We start from the raw sequence: 23,359 nt of genomic DNA, 5'->3' as shown, positions 1-23,359 counted from the left end.
GTGAGCCAACATTTCTTACCTTCCTGATTGCCAGTTTCTATTTATGGATCTCTTCCATGCCCCAGCTCAGAGACACAATGGAGCTGTTTCTGGTGTTCAGCTGTTTCCCCATTCAGTGCCTTTCTGTTGTGGTACGTTTGAGTTGAGGAAGCCATATCTGTCATACCATAGAGAGGCAGCATATGTTCATGGTGGCATAATTGTATTTGTTTTTATTTGTTGTCTGTTACTTTTGAAAGTGTTGATAATAGATTTCTTTGTTGCATAGCTGCTTCCTGAAAATTGACCTAATACATGCATGAGATTGTCTACTGCAACAGCCTGTTTCCTGTGCAGTGATGGTGGATTTGTGGCCCGCCTCCAGGGCGGTGTCTTTGCCCCTTGCCTTTATCATTAGGGCAAGACCCCTTCTTGAGTGAAAGTCCAAATGCACTCTGTTAGCAGTTACCTTCTGCACACCTGTTTGCAGAGAGCTCTTACAGGCTTGTGAGGTGCCACTTCCTTTTTTTTATTTGACTCCCCAGCCTGTAGCACTACATGGGGTGGTTGTGACCCAAATGCAGTCAGTATTTGGCCCTATTGAACCTCATACAATCCATATCCATAGTTATGCATTTGACAAGAATCAATTATTCTATGCAAACTGCCATTTTAGTTGTTTTTGGCTTGGGTTTTTTTTGTAGCTTGGTTATGTCCAGTTAAGTGATTCTTTGATCTGAATGTTGTTAATGACTCATATGATTGTGTATTGCAGACGTGCAGGTGATATGAGGAGAAAACAAAAATCATGGAATCCAGCTTGAAAATGTTGGGAACTTTGTAAGCAAAGTAGTTCAGCTAAGTAACAAGTTCTTAGGGCCCCACAGGCCATCTTAGTGGTATTTTATATGCTTGGCTTTTACTTTCTCTATTTCGGTTAAATAAATGTGAGTATATTATTTTTTGAAGGCAAACGTAACAGAAATCTTCCAGGCTATTCAATTATTACTTTGAAATATTCCAACTATAGTTAACTTCTCATTTATTGCACTAAGCTATTGTAGGAACTTGCATTCTCAAAAAAAATAAGGGTTGCACCATCACTGTAGTGAAGGAACATAGATGTAAAATACTTACCTGCTTTGTTCCCTGCCTTTTTTAAAAAACAATGCATCCTCTTTTCTAGGTGAAGTTTCATTTTTATAGCTGTTTTCACTCACAACATACCTGCAGCCTTAAATGCATTTTTCTTTTAATAAAGTGTTACATTTTGGTGACCCTGAGATGTTTTTATTTGTGATTCAGATCTCAGTAAATGATGGAAGTATAATAATACATTATCCAACTGTAATATGGGAAAATATATTCCACCTTTAACACCTCATCCACATTTAATTTCCCGTTCTGTTTTGATGGGGGTAGATTTCCTTAAGTGCAAAGAACAGCTAATATCACTTCACCCCCTTAAGCATTCCAGACTTCTGCTATGAAGTGAAAAACATGAATGCTTTGTTATTACGTCTATCTTTCCAACCTACATATATGCCATAAATTACATTTGGGAAAAATCAATACAATAGTTGTAAGGCAGATATTTTCCAGTATTTCAAAGAGCACGTTAGTGATCTTTGTATTGAAGTATGATGCTTGATAAGGGACTTAATTCAGTTTCCAAGGCAACCATCTAATGTTGCACTAAATTTCTTCTAAGGTATTATCCTTTTATGATTAACCACACTGAGCGTGCTCTGCAGCTGGCACCAGTGTTCTGGGAGTCTAAACACACAAATTTGGAATATTTCTTTTAGTACTTCCACTTAGGATCCTTGAAAATACTTTGGAAGTAATAAATACCAGGGTATGTGTTCTTTCATAAAACTCTGTGTTTGTATTCTGGGAAATATAAAGCAGTGTTTGAGTGTTACATCTTTTGGTATTTAAAACTACTGCTTATTCTGTGATTAAAAGCAATGTTACATAAGAGTACATAATTACTGTATTACAGTCTCTTTTCCCCAGTGATCACATTAATTATTAAAATAATCATATATATCCAAAATAAGAGATTTAAAGTTATGGTCATATGTGTCTGCATGATAGGATTTCTGGGAAAGGTGTCTACTCATACTTTTCTATAGCAAGTGGACATAACTTGGCCCTCTTTTTATTATCAAAAGGAAAAGAAAGAATACAGAAAGGTATACATAATCTGTTTCAGTTTCACTGAGCAGTATTCTACCATGACATATTTTTCTGCAGATATTGAACTATCCATTTGGCTATTATATAACTGTATTGACATTGGCTTTTACATACAATCTCACAAGGTGTTGCAAAATATTTTACTTCCCTGAAAATTAAAGGAAATGTAATTGACAATTAAAATGACTAAACACAGGTTATATTTGTATATGTATATATATTTATAAGTTTCAATAGGGATACATATTTTACACTCAGAAGCTCCATAAGTAAATGTGTTTATATGTTTAGTAGTAGTTTCAAATTCATCTTGCTGCGTAAAGAAACCACTGGGCAAAAATAGTTTTTCAAGATAGTTGTAGTGCCATATATTAACATGTGAAACAAATTTCAAGTATTTAATTTTTTTACTAGGTAGCTTCAAGAAGTGTTGGAAGAGCATTTAAATTAATGTTCTCTGACTAATTTAAATGCTCTATCGAATTTATTGTTATAATGAAGCATGCAAGTGTGGCTGCTCATATCCTGGATGGGTGCACTTATAACTGGCTTAAAAACTGGCTGGATGGTTGAGCCCAGAGGTTGATGGTCAGTGGAGTTAAATCCACTTGGTGACTGGTGGAAAGTGGTGTTCCTCAGGACTCAGCATTGGGGCTGGTTCTGTTTAATATTTTTATCCATTATCTGGACAAGGGAATGGAAGGCATGCTCAGACAATTTGAAGATCAGACCCAGCTGGGCAGGACTGTTGATCTGCTGGACGGTAGGAAGGCTCTGTCCACAGAGCCCTCCTTCCTTCCTACCCTTCCACAGAGAGGATATGAGGAAAAATGTTTTCATTGAAAGCTCTGTAACTGCCCAGGGAAGAGGGTGAGTCAGCATCCCTGGAGGTATTTGAAAGTCCTGTAGATGTGACACTGAGGGACATGGTTTAGTGGTGGCCTTAGCAATGCTGGGTTAGTGGTTGGTCTTGGTGATCTTCAAGTGTTTTTCTGGTTCTGTTGCCTGATGTGTTTTAAAGTAGTTGTGAGGACTTGCAACATGTGTTAACTTTTTGAGTGAGTCTGGCCAAGAAAACCAAGGGCGTCCTGACCTCTATCAGCAATAGTGTGGCCAGCAGGACCAGGGCAGTGATCGTCCTTCTGTACCCAGCACTGCTGAAGCTGCACCTCAAATACTGTGTTCAGTTTTGGGCCCCTCTCTACAGGAGAGACATTGAGATGCTGGAGTATGTCCGGGGAAGGGTGGAGCACAAGGCTGATGAGAAGCAGCTGTGGATTATGTAGCCTGGAGAAAAGGAGATGAAAAATGCTGGATCTTCAGGTGCTAGGGTCCGAGTGAATTTTATTCTCATTTTTATTAATTTAATTGAAATGTTGTGACTAATGGCACGTTCTGCTGAGGATTCAAGATTAGAAATGCTTGCAGAACAACTAAACATAAAACTGGTAATAATTAGGTTTGAAGAGACTTTCAAAATTATCTGTTCCATGTCTTGTCTTAAAAAATGGCCAAGCTGTGGTGTTAGAGAAAATTTGGAAATTAAATCAGTTAATTCAAGAAACTTGAGTTGCTCAGATAAAGTAAAGCAGGCTTTTCTATTTATGTGAAAGATGTCTCAAGGATGCCTTGTTGCATCTAAATGCAAGTCAGGTGTTTTGTCTGATATTGCCTTTTCATTTTACAGCTTGCAGACCTCAGGAAAAGCTTGGATTGTTGTTCGATTTTCTTAAACACTAAAATGCTGACTGTTCTTTTTTTGTTGTTTTTTTTCTTTTTTGGAAAAGGCTTTTAGAGAACAGTCCATTTTTTATTTTTTTTTTTTTCCCTCCACAATAGCTGCTTTTATATTTTCAAATGTAACAAAAAAGCTAACTTCCTGCAACACCTTAGAAAATCCTTAAGTTCTCTTTGGTTTCCTCTATAGTTATTGGTCACAGCTAAAGGTCATAACTGATTTAAGCTGCAACTTTTTTCATCTTTGTGATTAAGTTTTCTGAAGTTTCAGTAAAAAAACAACAACAACAACAAAAAAGGGTAAAAATCTATTCAAGCCTTTAGCTTCTTTTTTTTCCTTTTGTCCACTCCTCGTGCTGGAGTTGATTAGTAGTGGGAATTCATTTTACCTGAAGTGATCCATGCTTGAGTGATAGGCTGTGATTTAGAATACCATCTGCTTGCTGTCTGTGGGCATTTCACTGTGTGACACCTAGAAATGCAGTACTTTTAACTCAAGAGTAGCAAAAACACAGACTTCTTTGGTTTCTGCTTGATTCTCATTATTCTGATTCTGTAAAAAAGGTAGCCTAGAGTTTAAAAAAATTCAGAAGATGACATTAGCATTTGTTCACAATCTTCTAGTTTTCTTTCAGGTTTAGTACACATCTTGAAACTCTTTGGCCTTTAAGGCTATAATCATGATCTTGAGACCAACACCTTGATAAGTCCATGGATCAATCATGTAAAAAAAGTGTTTGTTTTTTCATGTCTGCTATTGATGATGAACAGTATGTGTCATTAATCCCACTAATGCTTTTCTTAATTAGCTTCTGGAGAGTTCCCAAGAAGCACATTAATTTTGATTGAAACTGCTTTTGATTAAACTGGCCTGGACTTTATGCTGGGGAAGGGAGCATTGAGGCTCTCTCTGAGAGCCTGTTTATGATTCTTTGCTTAGAAGTGACCACGTGGATCTGTCAGACTGGCCCTATGGCTGGCCCCATAGGTGCCCCTGTGGGATGCCCTTCTCTCCTGTGCATCCTGCCCAGAACAGGGACTGCCCTAATTGCAGAGGCAGCTCTTTCCCTCCCTCCTTTCTAATGACAGCTGTTTAATGCTGCTGCCTGAGCTGGCAAGGTTTCTGAGGAAACGAGGAAGATATTGCTGCCTAAGTTTAGTCTCTTTCTGTCCTCAAAGACTTCAGTAAAAGAATTTTTGCCAATACTTAAAACGTTTCCTCAGTAAAGATTCTTTTTTGCTTAATGTTTTTTTTTCTAAGTCTGAAGTAATGGAGTATCTAAAGTTGATTCACAGAAATAGGTAGACCTGAAACTTAAAATGAGCACAGGGATACAAAGAGCAGCAGGTATAAGTGGTCAGAAGAGAAGAAAAAGCAACAATAAGAACTGAAAAGCTCCAGAAGGAACTCTTGTTCAAGTCTAAAAGAAGAAAATTGTTCGTGCTACCTATGGCATTCTTTGCTGCAGGGGTCATATAATTAAACTGCTCAGGTTTTTAAAAATGCATTGTGTACCATTCTAAGCAATTTCTGTGATGTACTTGTTTTATCATCTTCAGTCCTGGTAGAGGAAATAAATATTTAATCTCTCAGGCTGTGCTCTGACTCTGAAGGCTGGTTTTGGCATTAACTCCTGCATCTACTGTCCCAGCTAGTGGTGATAAAATTATTTGGTGAATTCGAATAAATGAAAACTTATTCAGATTTACTGAGATGAGAGAAGGAAGGCAATGGAAAAAGAAACTGATGGGAAAATAAACTCTGGTTTGGATATTGCAGAAAGGAATAAGGCATAGTAGCTCAGATGTAAATGCACAGCATTGTCAGCCAGTTAAAGGGGGTGATTGTCCCGCTCTGCTCTGCACTATGGTGGCTTCACCCTCAAGCACTGAGTGCAGTTTGGGGCACTAGAACATAAAAAAGACATTAGAGTCATTAGAGGGTGCCCAGAGGGGGCCAACAAGGATGGTGAAGGGTCTGGAGGGAAAGCTGTGTGGGGAGTGGCTGAGGTCACTTGTTCTGCTCAGCCTGGAGAAGAGGACACTGAGGGGAGACCTCATTGCAGTATGCAATTTCCTTGTGAGGGGAAGAGGAGGGGCAGACACCGATCTCTCCTCTGGTGAACAGCGACAGGACCAGAGGGAATGGCCTGAAATTGTGTCAGGGTTTGGGTTGGATATCAGGAAAAGGTTCTTTGCCCAGGGGGTGTTTGGGCACTGGAACAGGCTCCTCAGGGAAGTGATCACAGCACCAAACCTGACAGAGTTCAAGATGCATTTGGACAATCCACTCAGATACCTGGTGTGACTCTTGGGGTGTCCTGTGCAGGGCCAAGAGTCAGACTCAGTGATCCTGATGGATCCCTTCCGACTGAGAATATTCTATGACTCTGTGAAATAGCAGGTAGTTTTGAGGTAGATCTGGTAGAATTAATGTCCACTATGGAATATTTTTGCTTTCAGGTTTTCTTCAGTAGTCAAAGGCTGTGAAATTGTGGTATGACAATGTAGAAGTCTTAACAGGAAAACCTCAGGAGTGGCTGGAAGTGCTAAGAAGCTTTGACAACATGTTAAAATGTGGCAAAAAGGCGAGTTGAATGGAATACTGTGCTTCACAAAAAATAACAGCTGCCAAAGGAATTACTGTTAATTATCAATCTCCTAAAGTTAGTGTAGTTTTTCTCAGCATATCAGCAGAAATAAATGAGAGAGATATCATATGTTAGTAGGTTTGCCGAAATCCGTTTGAAATAATTTAAGAATCTAGGCAACAGAAGATAAATATATGGATATGGTTAAGATAAAGCAGTAGGAATGTGTGAGTCCAGACTGCATGTGACAAATTATGTACCTCACTGAGTAACTTGTTAGGAGGCTACCACATTGAATTCATGTATGGTCCTGCTTCTCCTTTGTTACCCTTCTTTTAGTTCTGACATCTCTTTGATATTGTTGAGTTTGCAGACTGATGCCAGAAAAAACCAAAAGCATGTATTTGCATTGCAGTATGAGGAGGGATTCAATAATGCTGGTGACCGCTTGTGCATCTTAAAGGAAAAGTAGCAGCCAAATGATGTTCAGTTTTGAAACTTGATCAATAGGAAACCCAACTCCCAATAATTTCCTGTTGGAGCTTATCCTGACAGAAAAGATGAGCAGCCACACTGAAAAACAGGTGGTGGTTGGCAGCATTCAACAGCCTAATTTCATTTGTCTTGTGTGAACAGAATATATCATGCCTTATATGGGGTCCTAGAGAAACTTGGGTTTTAGGGGAAAGCAGCTAAGCCTGCAGCCATTTGGGCCCTTTAACAGCTCCCACAGTGTGTTGTCCCTCTGTCAGAGCTCCAGGAGTGGCAATGGCTGGTGTGTTCAGTAGCTGCACACACTGAAATCTGCAGGCTGTGTCATAGCTTAGTTTAACTCACTGACCTCATCTCTGTTCAGCAGCTTCTAGTAGCTGTTCTCTGAGCTTGCCTTGGTGATTTGAGCAGAGCCCTGGTATCTGCAGCTCTGTCGAATGACTCAGAGTGCTAATTAATCACAAAGGAGCCGTGTTCCCTCAGGACTGGTGCTGGCTGTGTTTGTTTCCTTCTCTGTAAAGCTAGAATTGCCATCAGCTGCCCAGCAGTCAGGTCAGTGTAGAGACATCACTAGCAGTGTAAGGCATGGGGACAGGGTCAGTTCAGAAGTGCTGAAAATGGACATGAAAAGTACTGTTGGCAAGAAGAATGTAATCAGTAGGTATATATGAGTGATTGGAAGTTTGTGGGAGTGGTCAGCTGTGTACTCCCAAAAATAACTTCTTAAGTTCTGGATTTTTTTTTCTCTGTTCACAAAATGGAAAACAAAAAAAACCAAAACCACAAAACCAAATCCAACCACCAAACAAAACAGAAACACCCCTTTAAAACTCAAACCATAAAGACAAAGTCCCACACTATCAAAACAACAGCAATCCGACCCAAACAAAAAACCCCCAGACTTCTTTTCAAACTGTAAAATGAAAAGTGGCTGTACTAATTTCTTCAGAGGAGAAGGGGTAGAGAAGATAGATGAAAACCACAAAACATTGATAATGGTAGCTGAAGATGTCAGTGAACTATCCAGAACCAGTAGAATTAAATACTCATATGAGGACACAAAGAAAGCCTTCAGATATTGCAGGAGGGGAAATTCAGACTTCAGTATTGTATTTGTCGGTAACAATCATGGTACAGAAACGGCTGCTGTTTTTAGTGTGGGAGCAGGGGACTCGGGAAACCTCAGAATGTATGATTCTGTTCCCTTTATTTTGCTGGCAAATCTATTGCTTAGTTATTACTATAAAATCATTAAGTACTGATAAAATCACTTCAGAGCTGCCTTTCAAACAGTACCCAAATACAGTTATTTCTTTAGTGAGTAGAAATTCTTTAGCAGTCTGTTGAGATCAGGCGTCAGCTGTAAAATACTCGAAGGTGTTCAGTGACGTAGTACCAAATGTAGCAAAAAGTTATTTTAGCTGTGAAGTTATTTTAGCTGTGAAGATATATTTTTTTACTTGGAATACCTTAAATCACTGTCCCGTGGAGGGCTGGTATCTCCACCAGTTCCACCAGCTCCATCAGTTGTCCTTCCTGAAGGAAGGCAGCACACTCGGTATCATCACCCCTCACTTAGGAGAAGTGATGCTGAAAGCACTGGGGGGAAGAATCTCACAAAGAGTAGGGCCCACATGGAGGACAGCTCCAGATGGAGCACAACATGGAGTTGGCTATGTGTTCATTGGGATATCTTTCCAAATGTCATAGCATTAATTTATCTGATGTAATTATAAACTTCTGTCTGGAAAAGCAAGCAAAAAAAATTGGCAAGTCCTTTGATTTTGATTTTTACTTATTTTTAGGGTATGAAATCATCAGCCATCATGCAATTTTATGAAATATTATTTTAGGAGGCTTGTTTTAACATAGTAATTTTTAACCATGCTTTTACTGAAGTAAGGCTGGGTTTCCATAAGATACACTGTGTGAATAAAGGGATTTAAAACTTCTGATTGTCTTACAATAAACAGCGAAGTTGCACTGATTTTAAAATAGTTGTATATTTCTATTTCAATTGTTTGCTGCTCACCATGCCTAGCATTATTTTTTAGGAAAGACAGACATTCTGAAGCTAACTGGAACACTTTTTGAAGATGAAATCCAAGTCATTCTCACAGTTTTGAAGATGGGAAGCTTGCTTTCTTTTTAACCTGTTGAAAGTTACTATTTTCTTCCATTTCAGCCATATGCATTTGTTGTTAGTCTTATAAAATATTCAGAAATGCACTTGAGGCTTTAAAATATTGTGGCCTGCTTAAACTCAGTCTTTATTTTTGAATGTATATTACATCTGTTTCAGAAAATATCTTTAAGCACAAGAAAATCTCCATTGGGTGTTTAATCTTTTTTACTTTCTCTTTTTTTCTCCTCTCCTGTAGTTCTCATGCCATTGATAGATCGTATGGGAGATGCCAAAGACCAAGTTCGAGAGCAAGCACAGAATCTTATATTGAAATTGATGTGTGAAGCAGCACCACCCATGGTATGATTGCTTAATGCAGATTCAGATAGAGGCCTCCAGTGAGCTTATGACTTTTGTATGAACTTTGAACATGTCACAATGTTATGGCGACTGTTAACGGTGCAAATGTTAAAGATACTCTTAATGGATTGACGCTGATGTATTGTTCAGCTAAAGATAAAAATCTTGGCACGGTGTGATTCTGTGTGTTTTGCGCATCATAGCTAAATTCTGAGTAGATGTTTTTATGCCATGTAACAGGGCTTTGTTAATTAAAGGATGTTTGAAGCATCTTCTGGGTTTGGACAATGGGAATAAATAAGTTTAATTAGCTCCACATTTATTTAAAATTAGATTTGTACTTGAACATGTAGGACTTCTCTTACAGTTAAGGGCACATTTTCTAACTTAAGAGAATCTGGCTTTCTAGCTGTATAACAACAATGCTCTGTGAACCATGGACAAACTGAGGTGGGGATAAGTTGCCCTCTGGCTTGTCATTTTTGGTTGTAAGAAGGTTTGCTTAACTCAACCTTCAGTTCTAACCATTATGTGGCTTCCAAGTGCTTAATCTTATATCTCGACTCTGAAAAATGGAGGACTGTTTAACAAGATTATGTTCTTGAATAGTGATGTTATTTGGAAGTCTGGAGAGTCTGGATGTGAGTAGGAACTTACTATTTGAGTTTTTAGTTCCTGAGGAAAATCTATTTCTGAGTTCTGATTCTAGATGTTAATAGAGGGGAAAAAAATGGGGTTTTGTGTGTGCTAATTCCTGGCTTTGTTTATTCATAGATACAAGTTTGAATGTTTGTGTGCAGTGAATAAAATGTTGTGGACTTTATCTGGAGTGAGAAAATTACTGTCACTTGCTTTGTTTGCCTGATAAAACATGTAGCAAGCCAGGCTATTATAGAACTTGTTTATCTCCCTTTGGCTACAGATCTGATTGGGATTTAGGCATCAGGGTCTAGTCATATCATCCACAAAGACATGCCTTTATCTATTCACAGGCTGCAGTGTTGGTCATATTCACTGACCGAGAGTCATGGCAGTATTTTTTTCTGTCAAAGTGCTAGTAGTTCTTAAATGATATGTTGCTGTGCCCAAGATGATCCCAAATACCTGGCATACAGACGAGAACCTCTACAACAACAGCATTTGGACAGGTGCACATCAGAGCACCTTGGAGATATGTTCATTTGAACAGTTGCTGATAAAGAAATTGATGGTAGTTGTATAGTTCTAAGCCCTTGTCAGGAAAGTTTTACATTGTTGGTCCATCTTTGTGCAGAGTTGTCAGGCTGTATATAGAGGTGATGGGAGGAAATTTCCATCCCTTGTGAAGATGACTCACTGTCAGAAAGCATACGAGATTTGTGGGGTCCAGGGAAGAGCATGTGTATGTAAGACAAGGTACAGCTCCCCTGGTAACTCCCCCAGGGTGGGAGAATCCTGGCTTTGGTTGTCTGCTCTCAGGAGAGCTTATGGGTCATTACAACTTTGGATGAAAAGCATCCATCAGCAGGGACCAAAACAAAGAAGTCTTTCCTGTGCCTCCAACACTAAAATACAGAGCTTTAGGCTCTCTGCTGCAGAAAAGCATCCCTTTAGAAGAGCTGAATGGAATCATTTTTTGAGGATAAGTCCTGTGAATTTCATTCTAGCCAACTCATCTTGCCTCTTCTAGCATGTTGTTGAATAATATTTAATTTGTACTGTCATTAAATCCCTTTACTTGTTTTAGATGTTTGGAGGGGTCTTTGTTTCTTTTATGAGCAAGAACTAGATGTAGCTGTTTATGGGCAGGAAGGCATAAAAATATAGGTGGCATAAAGGGTGCATGAAAGGGCCAAAGGGAGGTTGACATGAACTCTTGCCGGGAACTTCTGAGAGTTGAAATTTCTAAGCAGCCATTTGAATTTCTCTGCTTAAAAAAATTGAGTTCTTAAGGGATAATTCAGTGAAAGACTAAATTTTTCTTTGGTCCGCTTTGTTTGTTTCAGTAATCTGCAGTTCCCTCTCTACCTGTATTTTTACACATCTAGCAGGGAGATCTTTTTACCATGTTTGTCCATGAGAGTGGGTTAATTGGAGGGATGTTTTCTTCCGTAAAATCCTGCTCTTTGTTGTTAAGCTATGCAGTTTTGGCAAGCCATATCCTGCTCGTCTAAGGTTTGTTTTCTCTAAATGCAATGAAGTATAAAACAAACAAACAAAAAACCACAGATGGGACAAAATTATCAAGCAGGGCTCTAATTGGAAAATTTTATGTCTGCTGTGAAGCGTGCTACCTCATTAATAAAGAGGGCGCCTATTCCCTGCTCTTACGCTGTTTTTGTTGATCAACAGCTGTTTGTGAGGGCTTTATTATTTTTTTTTTTCCCCAGAAAGCCGATTGCAATAATTAGCACGTAATGCATTTTAGCAGCTTTGTGTGGCGTCATTATAGGTTGCAGTTGCAGCGCTCCGGGGTGCAGTTGGCAGGAGGGAGGTGCCTGGGCTGCAAAGTGTGCAGCTCCTGGCAGTGTGCAGCCATCCATTGCTAGGCAACGCTGCCCGGATGCTGGCCGGGCTGCAATGGCAGCGCTGCAGCTGGGGCGAGTTGCAGGCTGAGCCTGTGCATCTGCTGCCGCGGAGAGCCCCCGAGCTCCTCAGCCCCACGTTTGCGCTTCCGGCGCTCTGATCCACAGCTAGAGCACGGCAAGGAGATGGAAAGGTAACGGGGTGAAGCCAGGAGGCAGAGAGCCGGGGCAGGCAGAGAAAAACGAGTGCGCAACGAGGGGAACGAGGGCTTAGCGAGCCAGGGGATCGTACCACAGGAAACGGCACCAGCACGGAGAGGAGAACTGAAAGCAGAACAAAAATGGAAGCGCAGGAATTGGAAAGAGGGGGCAAGAAATAATCAAAAAATGAAGAAACAGAGCTAAAGCAAAAGTAAGGGAGAAGTGGGACAGCGGGAGTATGGATGAGGACAAGCTAAAATGGATGGGAGGAAATTTTGGCGGGGAAACAGAATGTGAAGCAAAAAGAATATAGTAACTTCTGCTTGAGTCAGTAGTCTGTACTGTTAATGTTTGTTTTGTGTGCATTAACTGTAACGATTCTGTATGTTTTAAGAGCTGTTTCTCAAACAAGGAAAATACTCAGCTAGATTGCTGAAGGACGTTTTTTAGGAATTGCTTTTGGCGTAGCATTAATCTGTGTTGTGTTCCATATTGTGCATTTCATAAGTTAATTTTATCACTTTTCCAGTGGACCTGCCTTCTGTTATTTTTTTGCAACTATTATGAATGTATTTATATGGACTAGAATTACACTGTATTGTACTCCTGGTAATTAAAGACCATTATTTCTGCTTTTATAGTACATTTGGGAACGCCTTGCTGTTGGTTTTAAACACAAGAATTACCGATCCCGAGAAGGAGTGTGTTTGTGTCTTGTTGCTACCTTAAACATGTAAGCTTTTTGTTTCTATGGAGATGTAATGGTTCTATCCTTCTTCTGAATGTCATTTTTCTCTAAAAGTAATTCTTTATGGAGTCTGGCTCAATTAAATTAATACATGGGAAAAAATCAAACAACTTACATAGTAGGCTTTCTGAAAGAAAGACTAAAGTTACAGAATTTTTATCTCTATCTAAAACTAGATAACGGACTAGTAAGAGAGAGACAGAGCTTCATTGACGTCAGTTTGTATTCTATAAAATCTAAGCCAAAAGTTCACTTCTGCAAAAATTATTTTCTGTTTTTTATTAAAAAAATACACTCTTTTTTTTGTTTGTTTGGTTTTTTTTGTTTTTTAGTTACGGTGCACAACCACTAATCCTCAGCAAGTTGGTACCACATCTGTGTATAGCATTTGGTGACTCCAACAGTCAGGTAAGGATTTCAGTACTTACTGGCCCCTGAACAACTACTTTGACAGAGCACTGAAAGCAAAATAAATATAAGCATTTAAAGAAAAGCTGATAAGAGTGCTTGTGTACTGCAGATCATTATTTTCAACCATGAGAGAAAGTAAAGCCAATTTCTTCTTAATCAGTCCATCCACTGGAAGATGAAAATAGGGTTGCGAAAGCACCAGTATCACGATACACCGGTCCCTTTAGTTTTGCCTTCAGAAGTCAAAGCTAGTAATTACTGAAAGTAGTTGGTTCTTACAGAGCATGTTGAAAGGAAATAAATAAAAAAAAGGAGTTACTGACACAAAAAATTAGCTCTCTTCCCGAAGCAGCCCTTATATGAAACCTGTGATAGTTTGCCAGATTTGCTGAAGGTAACATTATAAGGTGTAATTGTTTTCCAGTTGAAACCCACATGACATTTGAGAACATGCAAGGACTGTCGTTAAAGTCACTAAAGTAAGCAAAAACATCTGCAGTGAAAATCAGAACATAGTTTGTAATAGTGCAGTCTCAACTTCAGAAAATCTTCTAGTGGAAATGGTTAAAGTATCTTGATTTATCTGAAGTTGTGTTTGAGAAAAAAGACTACAAATACAGTAAGGGAGAAGCTAACATTGGTAGGAGATGGTTTAATATAAATTATTGGTCTTTATGTTTAATTTCTGAGTGCAGCAAAGTTCTTGTCTCCTCTGTGCTGCATAGCATTGTTCTATTCTAGAGAAATTCTTTTGAGAATTTGTCCTGTTTGCTGATCATTAGTAAAGATGTGGTTCACATCTTTCTAGAGCAATTGTGTGTTTAGTTTGAGCTGCTGCGAAGACCAATACTGAAGTCATTCCAGACATTCTTTATAGAGAATAATATCTCTTACTAAAATGTACTTTTGGCAGTTTTTATTGTGATGACCGTGGTTTAAAATTTTTGATGAGGCACTCTGTCTCCTTTCGTTCATTGTTCTTTTCCCTTCTGCTGTGTTGCCCTATTCCCTTTCTTGTGCTTGTGTTATGCTACCTGATTCCAGCTGAAATAAATACAGAAAATGCCAATCACTTTGGTCCACTCTGTGGGCAATCTTAGTCTTCCAGAAGGAGCTTTCTGTTTGTAGAAACAGATGAAAGCAAGATGAAATGTCAAGTGCAGGGGCTAACTTTAGAAACTACTGGCCGCTCTGACTGAGTCCTAGATAAAGCACATTTTTCCACAAATGCTATTCTTATGTCAGACCCAGAAATTCCCTCTAAAGCTGTTATTTCTAGGATTTTTTTTACCATCTGGGAATGCTCTAACTTGGAACAAATGCCATCTCGATGTAAGTTGTATTTCCTTTCCTTTTCATCCTCATTGTTTCAGCTGAATTGGCATACAGGGCCATAGGAACTCTAAGATTAGTGGCCTGTCAGCAAATGTTGTTTTGGTTTCTGTAACACTGAAATTAACAATTTAAACTGTGTTCACAGGTGAGAGATGCTGCCATACTAGCCATTGTAGAGGTTTATAGACATGTGGGAGAGAAAGTACGAATAGATCTAACGAAAAGAGGAATTCCTCCTGGAAGGTGAGCTAGCTGCTTTAATTTTGTAATTCTGAGCAATTTATGTTTTACTGATTGTTATGTGAACTTTAAACTCACTAAAAACGCTGTTTCAAAATTGCTGTAATTTTTATTTTATATTCTAGCTAGTTTTGCCTTTTAGTATGTTACTAGAGTTCCTGACTCTGTTGTGTGTTGATTAGCTTATATGAAAGAAAATCAGCCATTGTTTTGTTTCTACTTTTGACTAATTAAGAAAATCAAACAGATCTTGAAATTGTACTTAGTGAGAAACTGTTCATTCCATAAAATTCTTAAAATTCCATGTTAAAATAATTAATACTTTTTTAAGTGTGTTAACCCCTTATATATTAACGTACCACTTTACCATCACCTTCATTCACTTCTTGATTTTGATCAAGCTGAATACATCTACTATTTCGTGTCAGAGAGAATATCAGATTAGTGCCTCATCAGATCCGTCTAAAAAACTGAGAGCCCTAGTTTTTTATGGTCATTTGCAGGATAGCGAAATACAGCTTGATAATATATCAAAATAGGTATTCAGCTCTGGGGCCCCCAACATGAGGAGGACCATTGACCTGTTAGTTCAGGGGAGAGCCACTAAATTGATTAGGATGCTGGAGCACCTCTGCCATGAAAACAGGCTGATTGTTCAGCCTGGAGAGGAGAAAGCTGAGAAGGTTCTTAGGAGGCTTGAGAGCACCTTCCAATACCTAAAGAGGGCATTATGGGAGAGCTGGAGAGAGACTTCTTTCAAGGACATGATAGCACCAGTGGCAAGGGCTTTAAACTGGAAGAGAATAGGTTTGGGTTTGATATTAGGAAGCAGTTCTTTACTGTGAGGGTGGTAAGATGCTGGAACTGGTTGCCCAGAGAAGATTTGAATGACCTGTCCCTGGCAGTGTTCAAGGTGAGGTTGGATGGGACTTGGAGTAGCCTAGTCTAGTGAAAGGTATCCCAGCCCATGACAGAGGGGTTGGAACTGGATGATCCAAAATCATTCTACGGTTCTATGAAAGCACCATGGGAGAAGGGTGTTGAATTTATTGTTTCGCACTTCAGGCAGAGTTCAGCCTGTTGAGATACAAGTTTATCCTGCTTATGAGAATGAGAAGTTGTACACATTCTCTTCTATTTAATGATAGTCTTGGTTTTAGACTAGTAATGGATTAGATGGATACCACAGGAGTATTAGGCCGTATAATTACTACAATTCAAAAAATTAAGTTTCCTAGCAAATAGATGGAACATATCCGAGAAGATCTTCCTTGCCTTAAGATAGGACCTTGGATATCTTTTGGAACAGAGACTAAAAGAGTGCAGATAACACCTCCTTTTTGCATTGAATGTTGGGTCTGAGTGTAAGTTTAAATTCAGTACTCACCGTTTACAGTTCCATGTGATACAAGCTGAGTACATCTTGGGATCCAAATAGGATTCAACACCATAGGTGCTTGTATCCTCAGGACAATCAACAGCTTCTAATTTAGGTGCAGTAGGTGCCAAGTTGTTGTTTCTACTGTCTGAATCAGCTGAATACAAAATTCCCCCCGATCTGAAAGCAAGTGTGGTTGTATAATTTGCATTTACATAAAGAAGCAAGACTCTACTTGGTGCATGTTAAATGGGTTTTTGCCACTAAATCTCCAACAGTTTTGCACCTGACAGTCAGGACTAGTGTTAAATAGTGCATGAGCTGGGTGTCAGTGCTGTGTCCTCTGCAGTAGGCATCAGGTTGTGATAAAGGGGGGGAGTTATGATTTGCTTGAACAAAACATGAGTCTGCGGCTCTCTGTCCCATCCATCCCTGATAGAGAGCAGAATTCCTGTAGTCCCTTCTTACTCCTTCACACAACTAAGAGGGCATTTGAGAAAGCTCAGGAAAGACAGATTAGCTCTGTGGTAGCTCAGACCTTCAAAGGCAGACCTAATTTAAGGCGTTTCTTCCCCTGTGCCTGTCAGAGGTTTTCCCTTTGCTTAGATGCAGTAAAATTATCAGGTGGTTATGCAGGAGCTATGATCTGTGGGGAAAAAAAACCTTTGATGTAGAGTATCATTATTTTGAGGAGAATTTTTGTTCATGTTTGTGTGTCTGGGTAGGTTTTAAGGGGTTTAAGTATTACAGATAATCTGTAGTTCAGACACGGCTGCTTTCAGTTGTTGAGTTCAGCCCGAAAGGACTGCATTGCAGCTCCTTTACTGTAAGTCAGTGCATTAAAAATTACATGTAAACATAACTATTAGCAGAAAAATCTATTACTTCAGTGTTCAGTGCACACATGAATCAATAGAGTGTAGGCTTGTTTAGTTTACATAACAAGTTACACATTACAGAGCTGTGTGTTGCTGCTTGAATGCACTCCATCCTAGAGCACTGAAAATAAGAGCTCCTGTCTGCTGAAAGGAAGGCAGGAAAGTTAATCAAGCATTGTTTTGAGAAATTGTTCAACTTCCTTGAGTATGCAAATGGTACATACATGTTGTGTCTATATAAAGCCAAATACACTCAGGAATTTAATAATAGTAGGCTTAAAAGGTTTTGTAATCTGCACCTGGTAGGGTTTGCCTTTGGAAAATAGTGGATTTTCTACCGGGCTTTACTGGACCTGTCAGAATCTAAGTAATGAATAAAATATAGGATCTTACTTTTGTAGTTCAATTCTACTTATTTACTATTTATTTTTCTTCAGTGCATTTCTCTTCTTTACAGAGATTAATTGGTGAATTTTTTTATAAATAAAATCAGTGAGTTCCTTTCTATTTGTTATTTTTAACTTGTAAATCTCTGGATATTATTATGCTTTTTGCTTGAAGCACGTTCCTTTTCCAGAACAATCACTTATCAAGTCAGTGGTTGGAAATTTGGATGTTGTTTTCCCTTTTGTTATAATTACTGCCAGAGAGGTTTGACAGTCTTTGGTGTCAGACCTGAAAGTAGTAGTGTTAATATATCTGTGAATACTCAAAGTGGATGTTGTATTTATTGTTCAGTGACCTAAAAAATGCTGAAGAGGTTTTGTTCTCTATGGGCCTAACTGAATGCTTTACAGTATGGAATCTGTGTGGCTGATCTTCCCTGAATGGAAATAGTATACATGGCTCTGGATAGCAGTTACTTAGTCTGAGTGTTAAAAGCTTTTATCATTGACAAATTCATGTGACAAATTCCCCCACTCTTGCTTGAAAAACAAGAAATGTAAAAAACCAGTCATTTGTTTAGTTCTTATGTCTAGGGCCACAACTTCATTTCCTAAAATGTTGAAGCATATTGCAGTATACATTTCTGAATACCACGTTTCATGTGGTATGCACATTCTGCTTATCTGTCTAGTTCAAGTTGTAGATGAGGTCCATCTGTGTGTCCAGATGTGGACACATGTCTTCAAGATTTTTTTTTCCTTGGAAGGGAGAAATATGGAGAAACAACTGCAAAGTTTCATATGGGTCATTTCCTGCTTTAGACGCAGTTTGGATATGAACAACAGACGAGTTACCACCTGTTCTTCTTTATCCTTCTGCTGTTGACAGGGGAGTGGTGTTCTTTTGCCTCTTCACCACCAGGTCCACACTTTTAGGTATTCCCCTCTGCCTGTCATATGAACAGTTGAACTCCATCAAGCATGGTCATGAGTAACATCTTTTCAATGTGAAGTATTGTGCACCTTCTGTGGAAGCATCCATGTTTCCATGTGTGTGCATGTCAGGTCAAGCTGTGTCCTAGCAGAGTTCGTACATATTCCTCTTATTGCCCGTCCTCACCACAGTTTGTTAATAGTTTGATGGAGACCTGTCTCCTGGTGGAGGAGAGGGTTTGGCAGGTTGCCAGGAGCCCCCATCTAAAGTGCTACAACTTCATGCATTCATTCATTCACTGACAGCCCATCCAGAAGTACCTGCTGTCCCAAACGTGTGTTTTTTGTCAAAGGGGATTTCCCCATCTATATGAGAAGTCACAGAAGAGCTGTCTATGCCTTTTTGGGAAAAGAAGACAATATGTCTGTTCATCAGTGACACATGGTGACTCAGTGATTGATTATCATTGCCACATCCAGAGTTGGGCTTGCAAGTATGAGATGGACTAATAATGCTTCTCTTCTCAAAGAACATTCTTCATTTCTGGTAAAATTGGTCTTCATCCAGCCCTGTAGAGTTTCTTGGACTCTTTGTGGCAGGCTCTCTTTTACCAGGAGTGAAACCTTCTGTAAGCATTCTTAAACTGACTGTGGTTGCAATAATTTTAGAGACTCTAGCCCATACTGCCTCGCTGTCTGTGACAGTGTGAAGAAATACGAGAAGAGAATAAGGCAGTAAGAAGAGCAGGGTGGGAAGAGAGGGAGAGAGAGGCTTCTTGTGAGAGACTTTGCAAAGTAGTAGTTACAGATCCTGTAAGCTTGTCTAAAGAGAGGGTTGGTTCTACAGTAGTGCTTTACCATGTTGACAGCTGTGTTATAATGGTCTCTTCTGTTGTTGTTGCAATTATGACAAATACTGTAGAGTGTGCCTCTGGTCATAAAGACATGCTTTGAAAGTTTGAGGAGTGGCAGTACAGTGTGTTGTTCACCTGCCTGCACCACTGAAAATACAGTGTCCAGTGCTGACAAACACTTTTTTTTTATTGTTCATAGTTAATACTTTATCAAATATTTTGCCCAGAGTGAGAGGCAACATGTATATTATTGTAAAGTATTTATAACATGCTTTTAGCTTCTGTTTAAAACACTCAGGAAAGCATTTTTGAAAACAAGGTTCAAAAGAGCAGGAAATATTTTTTTCTTTTGAATTCTCTAAAATATTTGTGCCAAATGGATAACATCAGCTTTACAGGATATAAAAATTAAAGTGAAATTTTAAAGGAAATCTGTTAATCTCTCTAGTCATATTCAGTTTCTCTTGGGATGACAGTTTTAGCCTTTCAGATGTAGGGTTAAGTCTTCCTCATTAAGTAGTTGAACTGTTAATGCGGTGTTGAGGGGAACTCACAATCCCTGATAAACACAAACATATGAGGCAAACACATTAACTTCTTGTTATGAAAGCAAGATGGCCTAATGCATTATTATAGGTATTGATTCTCGTGTGAACTTCTTGCTTCGTACGGTTGAAAGCACATGGCATGTTAATGGGATTTCATGTGTCATTAATAAATTCTAGTGCCCAAAAAGCTATTCATTTCAGACAGCTTTCCTTTTTCAAGTCAAAGTGCAGAAAGCCCTACTTTGGTATATATTGCCTTTGGTTTGCAAATTTGATATTTTCATTAAAAAACTTGAAGTTTAATAGTAAAGCAGTGATATTTGTGGATTGCTGCCGTTTCAGACATTTTGCTGTGGCAGCAGTGGTTGGAAGTGCAATGGCAGTGCAAAAGGGAGAGAGGATAATAGGTCCCAGAGACAAGCTGGCAAGTATGCTAGGGAAAGATTAGGCAGGCGTACAAGTGAGCTACATTCAGTTTTGACATAAGTTGAGATAGTAGAATAACTGCTGGTTTGTGTTAGGGGTTATTGACTTAGATGATTTAGGGGGTTTTTGGTTGTGTTGTTTTTAGATGCTTGCAGTAGGGTAGGCCTTTTTGTGGAGATCTGTATAGTTCTTCTTGTGGACAAATTAGCTCTGTAGCAGATTGCTTTGAAGTATTTGGAAAGTAAAAATAATGCATCGTGAGACTCCTAAATTGTTGGAAAGGTAAGGGGGAAGGCTCAAATTTTCTTTGCTGTTGTCTGTCTGCATTTCATTATTTTATCACATTCTTCATTATTAGATAAATGAGGTTTATTAGATAAATGAGGTCCCAGTGAGTGAAAGGGATATGCAAGTCTCAGAATATGTAGACTATGCAGTGAAAGCGCACTGCCTCTCTACATTGCATAAAAGTGGTATGTGCATAATGAAATGTTGAAATGAAGTCTTTGTCCTTGACTTTTCTCCTTGTGAGAATTTTCATACCCGGGTGTAGTTCTTACCCATTTTTCTTGGTTTGTCATAAAACAGTTTGGATTGTGAGTTGTAAAGACAGCCTTTCAGTGCACATTTTGACTGGGGTAGTATAGTCTCTAGTTCTTCTGATGTAGCTGAACTGTACCTGTTAGGAGACCTGCAGACTGTCGTGTGATTTGTAGTTAATAACTTTGTTCATTTAAAATCATGAATCAGTCCTGATAGTCCTGGAGCTAAAAATCCCATGTGCATGTTACATATTGCCATATTTCAAGTAGTCTAAAATTCAGAGAAGTCTTTGGAGAGATACAAGAAAATGTTCTCAATCGTTTGCAGCTGAACAGTGTACTGTGTCAGTACAAATCCACTGCTAATGCGTGGGTCACGTTTTTCTGGGAGATACTTCCACTGCTTTTATTGAGTTTTCTGCAAAAGTGATGAGAAAGGTCTGTTGAAGTGTTTTGCCAGCTTTCTTGACTGAACACCATTTTTTGCCTTGTGGGCCTAGATTGCAAATCTAGGATTTAGGAATTTTACTCGTTTGGCTTTTTTGGAGTTCTGTTTGTCTGTTTGCTGTTCACATGTAGCAAAGAATTTCCAGTGTATTCTCTGTTGTGACAGTTAAAATCAATGGTGTGCAGGTTGGACACATTTAAGTGTTTAGTGTATCTTAAGTTTAGAAGAAGGTTTTGGTTTTTGGGGTTTTTTCACCCTGTGGAAAACCACTACCACAGAGCTCTTTTCATAACCAAACAGGAAATTTTGTAGAACAAAAACTTTGGAGAAAATTAGTAAGTCTTAGAACAAATTAAATAGCAATCCTTTTCTTTTTTTCTTTTCTTATAAGCGTACATTCCGTAGTTCAAATTGTAACCTTTTTTGTTGAGTATGAATAAATATATATATACACTATATATATATACACATTATACATACCCAATATATGCTATTACTGAACCTGAACTTTGGAAGGTTATTTTTAATCATGCTAATAACAATACTCAATTTTTGTTCTTTGCTAAGTTTACTCAGTTTTCTATGCATTTGTGTGAAGATGCTCAGCCAAAGAAGAATCCTTAGGAATTGTTGTTTCTTTTACTTAACCCCTTGTATATTTTGTTTTGCTGCTTTATATATGCTAATAAACTTGATTTCTGTTTTTACCAGTAGCCAGTGGGACTTCAGAGATGTAAAAATCCTTTGTTGTTTTTGTTCTTTATAGGTTGCAAACAATCTTTGCAAAATTTGATGATATAAGAAACTCTGACAATATGATTTTAAGTAACGTCAGTGGTGAGTATGAAAGATCATGTATTTATAATCAGCTTTAGATTAATGCAAGATAATTATTTAAATACTAGCACTATCCATGTGAGATGGATGAATAGAAATATGTAAATGCTAAGCAAATGAGACACTTGGTGAAACAAGCTTGTACACTTTACTGGAAGTATTTGCTGGATTGTTGTCAGAATACAATTGGAAAAGGTGTTGAAATTGCGTGGAAACAAGCGGTGAATATTTAACGAGTTACAGATGTGCTCAGTAGAGGATAGAAGAATGTTGCAAAGTGTTCATGTATGGGAAAAAAGATCCCTATTATGTTTATCCTTAGTATGTTTCTAAGAGAAAAATGGGCTTTAGTGATGGGTGTCTTTGATATCTTCTCTGTTAAAATGATGCATCATGATTATAATACATGGAGTTTTAAATTATAGAAATAGGAGACTGCAGCAAAGACGACTTAATTGTTGAAGTAAAGACTTCATTGAGCTTGAGCTCCTTATTTTGGTGTATTTCAAGAAAAGACAACCTGTTATGCAGAGAATCCCTGTTGCTTCTTACTGCTTGTTTTGCTACAGTATTTTTTAGTATTAAAATTTAATTTAAAACTGTAAATTATGAAAATAATGTTACATAACAGCAAAACAAAGGAGATGCTGTCGCAGTGGCCTTAGTAGAGTCAGTTTTGGCAGCTTCATTGTCTTCTGCAAGAAATCAGTAGATCTTGTTTTATCGGGAGGTTTTCTTATGTTAATTTGTCTTTCAAAGTAACTATGTTGATTATGGTCTGCTGTATCTAAAAGTGTAGAGTAGGAATATTAAGATTATTTAAGAGTAGAAGTATTTTGAGGAATTCATATAATTCCTTAATGTACTCACATGGACCTTTTTAATTTTAAATTTTCTCACCCTTTTGTTGTGTGAAAACAGAAGTGACTGTAGGTTCAAAGGAAAGTGTTTTTGTAACCTTTTCTTTGATGTAGTAAGTTTCTATGCTGCATTTTGCTTTGAAATAAAACATTGCTATTCTTGAACGCTTAAAAATTGATTTGTAAAAACTTCAATTTTTTAAAAAACCCAAATCACTCTAATTTGGGGAAAAATGTTTTACATAAAAATGTATGTGTGTTATGTTCTGCTAGATTGTAAATTTACTCATGAAAGGGTAAGCCTCTATCTTTTACATTTAACATTAATACAGCTGCGTAGGTTT

At 38.3% G+C, this 23,359-nt stretch overlaps 1 protein-coding gene across 34 annotated transcripts in view; it reads left to right on the top strand.

Moving 5' to 3' along the window:
• Positions 1 to 23,359, top strand: part of CLASP2 (cytoplasmic linker associated protein 2) — a 144,452-nt gene that overhangs the window by 16,244 nt on the left and 104,849 nt on the right. For all 34 annotated transcript variants that reach the window (XM_058423275.1, XM_040078589.2, XM_058423242.1 and 31 more), the window contains exons 3-7: positions 9,383 to 9,486; positions 12,833 to 12,924; positions 13,272 to 13,347; positions 14,831 to 14,928; positions 22,085 to 22,155. In XM_058423275.1, coding sequence (XP_058279258.1) covers positions 9,383 to 9,486; positions 12,833 to 12,924; positions 13,272 to 13,347; positions 14,831 to 14,928; positions 22,085 to 22,155 — 441 coding nt within the window. The remainder of the gene's footprint in view (positions 1 to 9,382; positions 9,487 to 12,832; positions 12,925 to 13,271; positions 13,348 to 14,830; positions 14,929 to 22,084; positions 22,156 to 23,359) is intronic.

Source organism: Hirundo rustica, chromosome 1 (assembly GCF_015227805.2).
Source record: "Hirundo rustica isolate bHirRus1 chromosome 1, bHirRus1.pri.v3, whole genome shotgun sequence".
NCBI classification, from domain to species: domain Eukaryota; kingdom Metazoa; phylum Chordata; class Aves; order Passeriformes; family Hirundinidae; genus Hirundo; species Hirundo rustica.
Note: the sequence above shows the minus strand (reverse complement) of the source record. Positions and strands in the feature narration are given on the sequence as shown.